This window comes from Limulus polyphemus, unplaced genomic scaffold (assembly GCF_000517525.1).
Source record: "Limulus polyphemus unplaced genomic scaffold, Limulus_polyphemus-2.1.2 Scaffold5098, whole genome shotgun sequence".
Taxonomy (NCBI): Eukaryota; Metazoa; Arthropoda; class Merostomata; order Xiphosura; family Limulidae; genus Limulus; species Limulus polyphemus.
In genome coordinates this window covers 71,580-80,740 of record NW_013670708.1, presented here as the reverse complement: position 1 = coordinate 80,740, position 9,161 = coordinate 71,580, and the positions used below count along the sequence as shown (strand labels likewise).

At 37.0% G+C, this 9,161-nt stretch overlaps 2 protein-coding genes across 2 annotated transcripts in view; both read left to right on the top strand.

Annotated features, from left to right (window-relative positions):
• The first annotated feature begins 11 nt into the window (after positions 1 to 11).
• Positions 12 to 7,043, top strand: LOC111089045. The gene is made up of 2 exons (XM_022400723.1): positions 12 to 402; positions 504 to 7,043. Exon 2 carries the CDS (start codon positions 1,019 to 1,021, stop codon positions 7,022 to 7,024), a length of 6,006 nt encoding a protein of 2,001 aa, XP_022256431.1. The 5' UTR covers positions 12 to 402; positions 504 to 1,018; the 3' UTR covers positions 7,025 to 7,043.
• The window catches only part of LOC111089047, a 14,963-nt gene continuing 12,834 nt past the window's right edge, over positions 7,033 to 9,161 (top strand). The window contains exon 1 of the mRNA XM_022400724.1: positions 7,033 to 8,871. Coding sequence (XP_022256432.1) covers positions 7,143 to 8,871 — 1,729 coding nt within the window. The 5' untranslated portion in view covers positions 7,033 to 7,142. The remainder of the gene's footprint in view (positions 8,872 to 9,161) is intronic.

Below are 9,161 nucleotides of genomic sequence, written 5' to 3'. Positions count from 1 at the left end.
CCACAGCAGACCTCTTCTGGACAAAACCTCACAAAGAAGTACTTGACATTGTAGAGATACAACAATACTGGCCTGGGTTGATATGGGAAAGTGAACATTATTCCACAGCAGACCTCTTCTGGACAAAACCTCACAAAGAAGTACTTGACATTGTAGAGATACAACAACACTGGCCTGAGTTGATATGGGAAAGTGAACATTATTCCACAGCTGACCTCTTCTGGACACAACCTCACAAAGAAGTACTTGACATTGTAGAGATACCACAACACTGGCCTGAGTTGATATGGGAAAGTGAACATTATTCCACAGCTGACCTCTTCTGGACACAACCTCACAAAGAAGTACTTGACATTGTAGAGATACCACAACACTGGCCTGAGTTGATATGGGAAAGTGAACATTATTCCACAGCAGACCTCTTCTGGACAAAACCTCACACAAAGTACTTGACATTGTAGAGATACAACAACACTGGCCTGAGTTGATTTGGAAAAGTGAACCTTATACTTCAGCTGACTTCTTCTGGACAGAACCTCACAAAGTACTTGACATTGTAGAGATACGACAATACTGGCCTGAGTTAAGTTGGGAAAGTGAACATTATTCCACAGCAGACCTCTTCTGGACAAAACCTCACAAAGAAGTACTTGACATTGTAGAGATATCACAACACTGGCCTGAGTTGATATGGGAAAGTGAACATTATTCTACAGCTGACCTCTTATGGACACAACCTCACACAGAAATACTTGACACTGTAGAGATACCACAACACTGGCCTGAGTTGATTTGGGAATGTGATCATTATTCCACAGCTGACATCTTCTGGACCCAACCTCACAAAGAAGTACTTGATATTGTACAGATACAACAACATTGGCCTGAGCTGATTTGGAAAAGTGAACCTTATTTTTCAGCTGTTTTGCACCAATGTATAAAGCAACTAAACCTCACAACATGTGATCTTCAGCTGGGTCCTACACGTGAATTAAAAATATTAGACCAGAGCTGTAAAATGTTCAGTACAGAAAATTTTCAGAAATTCGAAAATGTCAGTTCATTTGTCGCTGCTTCAGCATTACCTGTCATTAATCCTGCTCTCAAGTCATTCATCGTATTCGACTCATTATTTTTGGAATCATCATTAAACTTCTTCAAGAAGGACCCCAGAGAACTATCAAAAATTTCGAATTGTTTACTTTACGAAGAAACTTCTTTCCTTCTGTGCAGTTTCGTTGCAACTGATGAAAATATTTTCGTTATGAAGATGGGTTTAACTCCAACCGACAGTGGTAATGTCTTATATCATCTAACACCAAACATATCTATACTTTCTCAATATTTAGAAAGCAATATTTCCACGTCTGTATTTGTGGCTATATCACCAAATGTTGTCTCACCAAGCATTCTTTGGAACACCTGGTTGTCAATAATTCATACAACTTTTGAAACACACGAATCATTTGATACATACTCAAAAGATCCTTTGGCAGTGAAAAACATTAGTGCAATAATATCAACTACAGAACAAAAAAATTTCTTCGGTGTTTTGCACTCTTTTGCACAGGAAGAAGTAGGATCACTGAACATTTTTAAAGCTAAAGAATATAAAACCCATACCACTAACTTTGAATATGTCAAACCAAGTTTGAGAAATTTGGAGATTCTGATAACTTTGCCAATCTTTGACCAAGTATTAACGAAAAATTCTAAGGCAACTTTAAAATTTAAGCTGAATATAAATATAGTACAAGTGCAAAAAGAGGTTGTTATGCAAACCCAAATAAATGTTGAAGATAGTGAACACCGTCTGACTTCGTTTTGGACAGGACAACCTTCATTTTGCTGCATCACTCCTTGCAAGTGTTTGGAGAAAAAGCATTCTCCTATTTCACAACACTGTCTTCAGATGGAATCTTATCACTGCTTAACTTTGCCATTGCCCTCACAGTTCAAACCCGAGATAATTGATCTTCAACCTTTTGACCATAAGCAATACTTTACATATAAACCCAATTTTCTGATTGTTGGAGAAACTTCTGAACATGTAGTTATTCTTGAATATGAAAGTCAGTATAGTTTTCAGTTCTCTGAAACAGTGCACCCACAGACATTTATCAGCAACGAAGTTATACACAAAAGTTATTCATATGCCTGCCTAAAAAGTACAGAAAGTATACATGAGCCACCACTTGAAATATTTTGTCTTATGATCGAGCAATTATTTCAATCCTCTGCTATTTGCCTGAGCAGGTTGTTCAATCCCATATCTATAGAGGCTGACCTTTGGATGAATAATCAAGTTATTGAGCATTTAAGACTTTGTACTGAGATTTCACTTTTTTCCTCACAAACAAATACAGCCCGTGTGCTTACTTCGTTCGTTCCCCTTTTGGTACCTGTAGTAGAGTTGATTAACTCTTATTGTGACATTCTCTTCTGGTCATCACAAGAAATGATGGGTTCAACAAAGACTATAAAAACATTTGACTTTTGTTCGGAGCATGTGGTGATTGACTGTCAAAGCATAATGACCCTTCACACAGCTGAAACTAATAATATTTTCTCCACTGTGCCTTCTGAAAGAAGCATGATAGTTTTCGAAGACAGTGCTTGTACTTCATGTTCTCAGACAGCTGTGACCATTGAAACTGATAGTGTTAGCTACCATGATAAATTTAGTGCTATCATCCATCCAGAATTTAAAAAAATACACGACACAGTCTTGCACAACATGGAATCATCACGACATTCCGAAATATTGGAAACAGTTACTCACCAGGATTACCGTCATCATTTGATATGTTTTCTTTTAATGGAGAACACCTATGCAATTAAAGTTTTTACTCCCTCTGTAGCGTCACTTCTGATGAAGATATCACCTTGTAAAGTTATTGCACTGACAAACAATGTTGCCTCACAAAATCATCAGCTGGAAGAAAGTGGTATTTCGATTCATCTAGAGAAGACTGACTTTAAGACAGTCTTACTTAAGCCAGAATTAGAAAATAGGTTCTTGGAAGCATACAGCATAGCACAGCACTTTCTAACTTGTTATGATTACGTTACAGTTAACCCATTTTTATTAAAGATGGAATCTCAGCAACGTAGCAATATGTTTGGTCTTCGGTATTATGTATACTCAAGAGAGGTGATTCTTCCATTAGAAGAAAGTGTTCTTGTGGACATCGCATTTTCTAGTTCTTACTCAAGTGATAAATTAATCCATTCCGAGCAGGAATGTAAGTTTCCCTGTTACATTTTTGAAACTCACTCCTTGGAGTCTAGTGTGTTAAAATCGTTGGAGACTCATTCAGAAGTGTTTATGCCATTTATTTCTGTGAATAACTATTTTCCCAACCCTCTCTTAGTGGATCATCCTGTCTTGTTTGGATCAGTTAGCTTGTTTACTTGCAGTTCACAGAAAAATGTCGACCATGCTACCTTAAACCTCCATGATAGCTTTTTAACGATGGCCCAGAAGGCCTGTAAAATGATAGAGCCTGTTCCTCTCAATTTCATTACCCCACCAAGCTTTCTATGCCTTCGTGAGAATTCAAGACATACTGTGGAGGTAACTCCAAGAGAACTGGTCACATGTAGTCAAACAGGCTGTTGTGAGAGTTTAACTCTTTACCTAAAAAACGAAAGAGGGTATTGTTTTACAAGTTTCTCAGTAACTGAGTATTGGTGGAAAACAGCAGTCCAAAGTGTTATATATCCTGAAGAGGAAATTGCTTTACCCCGTAAGTTGATTTTCCCATCATGTTGTACTGCTTCTATTAGTTTGACAGAGACGTATTCTTCTCTACCGGTGTGTTTTGTAATTATCTGTGAAAGCGATTCCCTCTCTGTTGGATATACAGATTTGTTTAATATGTCTCTAATGCCTTTGACAATTTCAGAAGAATTTCAATATAGCAGTATCTTATCTTACGATATCCTCACAAACACACCAGCAACATTTTATAACCGAGTTAACAAACCACTAAAGCAATTCATAGAACCTCATTTCACTATTCATCCAAGTCAAGGTTTGGTAGAGAAATCTGAAACACTCACAGATGAAGACCTTGTAATATTTATAAAAGAGAGTCGTATATCTGATTATTGTGGAGAATCTGTTAGCTGGGAGCTCACGTATCCAAACTCTGTAAATGCAATAATAAGTATAACATTAACAGAAGATACTCTGAGTCACAGAACTTTAGAAAATACAAGAACGAATTTCCAAGTAAAACCTCAGCTTGTCAAACCCTATTTGGTCACCTCTCACTGTGAAACAATCTTTACTTTCCATGCCATTCAAATACAAAATATAACCAAATTTAATAACTCTAGTCCTTGCACAATCGAAGAAGACATTAATCCTTGTGTTAGTTATAAAGCAGAATTTACAAGGTTCAGCCCAGTTTTAAATTCTTCGACAGTATCAAAGGATATATGTGCCAAAAAAGAACTTCTGACCCTTACGCAAAAACCTTCCTCCTTGGTTCAGCATCCTTTCAATTCGTCATTAAATATTTTTCCTCAACAAGTCCACCAAACCTTTATACTATTCCACTCCTTTCCAATACGAAGAGTGCAACAACCCTTGGAATCTGTCTTGTTTAAAATGCAATCAGAAAGCAAATTAGCTGCCAATATTACTAGTCCATCTTTGGTTACAGACAGCCTTCATACCTTAGCATCTGTGCAACAACCCTTGGAATCTGTCTTGTTTAAAATGCAATCAGAAAGCAAAGTAGCTGCCAATATTACTAGTCCCTCTTTGGTAACAGACAGCCTTCATACCTTAGCATCTACAGAGTGTCATTCGATCCACATGTTATCACTTCCTGTTCTAGAACATTTCTCCAGATTTCCAGCAGTCGAGGTCGATGTGGTTAACTCTTACGGCGTTGTGGCTTCTTGTGTTTTAACAACTGAAGAAAGTTTTATCATTCATTGTCAATCCCCTTTCGTACTTCACAACATTAACACCATTGTGGAAAACTCTAAGATGTGGGAGATCCCCACAAACTTTGTAGCATTTGAGCTCTCGGAAGAAGTAAATACTCGAATGGCACGATGGGTATTCTGTTTTTCAGTCACAACTGAAGTCACTATTCCTGATGAGGAACCTGTTGTAATTCTTTCAATTTTAGAAAGATGTAATAGCTTTCTTTCTTCTACAATCGAAGAAAATAACCTTATTTCAAAACAGATTTCTGTAGCTTATCCACAACGAGCCTTGAAAGTTAAAACCACGTCACAACTTTCGGTTCTAGTTCGACCAATAACTCTAGCACAAAGTGAGACCTTGAAGGACGTAATTCCTTGCACTAGAGAAGTTTTAATATGTGAAGCATCCAGGTCCTGTGTAAGTGGTAACATAATTTACGAAACTACACAGCTTCCAGTTCATACAAACCCTGTCATAGAAGAAGTGCCCTTAAACGTCTTTTTGCCACCTGGTCTACCTTCCATCGAGAAAATTAAAGAACAAAACATGCAATTTATGTTTCATGGTACCTTGTTTTATATTTCAATTAGCTGTGAATGTGAACCCCTTGTAATCACCCCAAGTTTCAACTTATACTCATCAGAGACTCCAAGTTTAAGTGTACAGTTTCAGAATATACCAAACATTGAGGAGGTTCACGAGGAAAAAGAACAAGTGACCTGTTTTTCGGAAGAATCTTGGAATAGTTTAATCTTTTCTGAGGACACACGTGCTGTACAGAACTATATGGCTATTATGGAAAACGTGCAGCCAGTTCTGGAAGCGCAAGATAGATCACTTTCAGTAACTGCTGAAGATTTTACCAATAGAATGATTTCCATGAGAAATGAATATGATTCTGTCCAAATGCTTAAAGGAAAATGTGATGTAGCACGTGTTGCTTTTGATCCTTGTCCATCACTTTTTGGGGAAAATGTTTTTGAACACTTTCCTATTCTTACAATAAAAACTTTGCATACACAAGACTTGAAAGCAGCTTTCACGGTCGACTTACTACAATCATCACCTAGTAAAATACCAACGTGGGTTTCGTCATTTTATCCAATGCTCATGAAGAAAATAAATAATGTTCCTTTGTATGAAAAGAGTCTTAAACATTCTCAGATACTCCAAGAACAGCAGCCATTGAAAGTCTTTTCATCTGACTTTCTTACTAATTTATGTTCTGTGAAGCCTAATCTTATTTATACAACAGATTTAACAATCACATTTCAACTAATACCAGAAGAGTCATTACGATATATATCACACCCTCAAGTACATAACATAACTGAACATAAACTGTCTTTTGCACTTGTTCCTCACAATCCCGTAGCTATTTCATGCAGAGAAAATTCCTTAGAGGATATCATTGTTCTAAAGCCAAAGTCCAACATTCAGAACCTACAGACTCTAGACACGGTTGTTATCCAGTCCATCAAACATGCTGCAACAGTGTTAAAGACAGGTATAATCGACGATTGTTTGATCATAAAGTTTACCGACAGATTTGGTGTCCTTTCTCTAGAAGTGACTGATTTATGCACAGAACTGAACTTTCCAGACCCTCTGACGACATTTACTATTCCCCTACTGACATCATCAGTATTAAAGAATAAACCAGTCATCGAGTTTAAATTAGCTCAACAGAACCAGTTGGTGTTCACAACTTACAGCACACAAGACAGCAATAATCTTATCTTCCATCCTGAACAGGATTCTCCAGAAGTGGTAATTTCACCTTATATATTTCCCGTTAGTTTGTTTGAAGTCTACGAGCATTATGACACCGTTCAGTTACTCATTGAAGATAACACTTTGTTCATAACGAGACCAAACATAAATTTACACTCTCCTTATAAAGCTCTTCATCAGAAGGAGATTTACATGCACTGGAATGTTATGTATTCAAAACCTAACAATATGATTAATGGTCCTGGATTGCATTTGCCATTTCTGTGGATGGATTGCAATGAATATTTATTAGTCACTGAAGATATTGTCATGAATGATAGCCTTGTTATCACAAAACCTTAGTATATCACTGGAATGCCAGCTTCCTTCCACGAGAACCCTGTATATAACACCAGAACTATCAACCAGTGTGATTTTTCATCAATTGCCTCAAACCTGTATCATAAGCTCTTTTCTCAGAATGTTTACCAATCAGAAAAAATGTAGTGAAGCCCTCTTAGAATCTCCAATAACTGTGTTCTCGATAGTTCCTCTTAAAGAAGAAACAGCCAAGTTATTTCTCACTGATGTCTATCATTCTGCAGCTGTTCAGGGTAGAACTAGTGTTGAGGATGGTCTGCTTGTTGAGGACTGCACATCTGGGCTTTTAGAACAAACTTGTACCACATCATTGCTCTCAACGTATCATACAAATTATCATACAGTATCAATGGTACAAGCTGAGGAATTTGTGAACTGCTTTCATTCACCAATAAAAATATTGTTACCAATACACGTCACTTCATATAACGTGGATCAAAAAACAGAAGAAGTTTGTGACTTTTCTACAGTCACCAGTAAACCTCAAGAATTAAATCTGAAAACACTGTTGCAGAGTTTTAGCAGCATGGTCGAGACACAATATCTTTTCAGCAACTCTCGTGTTATACAGCACGCTGAGGATCAGTATCAGCATTGTTGCAAACCACAGTATTCAAAACCTGCTATTTCTCCACGTGTCTTATTCGTAGAACCAGAGTTTCAAATTGCCATCGTTAGTGAGAGTATTCAGAAGGAAAATCATTACCTGGTACATAAGACTTTTGTACAAAGGGCTGTTAAAATTTCGAGTAGCAATTACGGTCAGGATGGTTGTCCGTTAAGTATCATTGAAGGCCAACGTGGTACTTGTGTTGATGTGTTGAAAAGGTTCGCATATCCTACCATATTCGTTTCTCAAGATCTAAATATAGCTAATAAAGAAGTGTATAAGGTTTCCAACACGGATGAAAAGAGTAATAGTTTGGATTATAATCAGAATCCAGACTTTCTGACTTCAAGTCCGGATAGAATAGTCCATGAGTTGGATTTTGGTGCAATGAATGAGGCACCAGATGTTGGTGAAATAACCCATGAGATGGATTTTGGTGTAGTGAATGAAGCTCCATATATTGGTGAAATAACCCATGTGTTGGATTTTGGTGCAGTGAATGAAGCTCCAGATGTTGGTGAAATAGTCCATGAGTTGGATTTTGGTGCAGTGATTGAAGCTCCATATATTGGTGAAATAACCCATGTGTTGGATTTTGGTGCAATGAATGAGGCACCAGATGTTGGTGAAATAAAACAAGAATTGGATTTTGGTGCAATGAATGAGGCACCAGATGTTGGTGAAATAACCCATGAGTTGGATTTTGGTGCAGTGAATGAGGCACCAGATGTTGGTGAAACTAAACAAGAATTGGATTTTGGTGCAATGAATGAGGCACCAGATGTTGGTGAAATAACCCATGAGTTGGATTTTGGTGCAGTGAATGAAGCTCCAGATTTTGGTGAAATAAAACAAGAATTGGATTTTGGTGCAGTGAATGAGGCACCATATTTTGGTGAAATAAAACAAGAATTGGATTTTAGTGCAGTGAAACAGCCCTCAAATATCAACCATATAACAGAAGAATTGGATTTTGGTGAAATAACTCGAGAGTTGGATTTTGGTGCAGTAAATAAGGCACCAGATATTGATCATATAGCCCAAGAATTGGATTTTGGTGCAGTGAACAAAGCCACAGATGACGATCAGATGATTCGTGAGTTTGACTTTGGTGAAGTGATGTTAGATCGATTCTTACCGGAAATGAATCAGTTACCGAGTGGTTTCTGCACTTCTCTGAGAAACCTGAACCTCCAAGGAAAGAAGAACACTTTAAAAGGTAAGGAGGAATAAATTATTTTTAAGTTGTGTTCATTCCAATATCCAGACTTTATTCTTAACTTTTGCACATTACATAAAACCGAAATTCCTCTTGAAGAATATAGAAATAACTTTGATTAGTAAAGATTTTAGCATTAGTGAGTCCATGGCATTTTGAAGAGCCGTATTTGAAAGAATAATTTATAAAACTTAACGTTCTTTTTAAAACCTGTTATACTTTAAAGTTATTATATGAATACAATTAAAACATATAAACTGATTCGAGGTGGTGTTTGTTTGTTTGTTTTG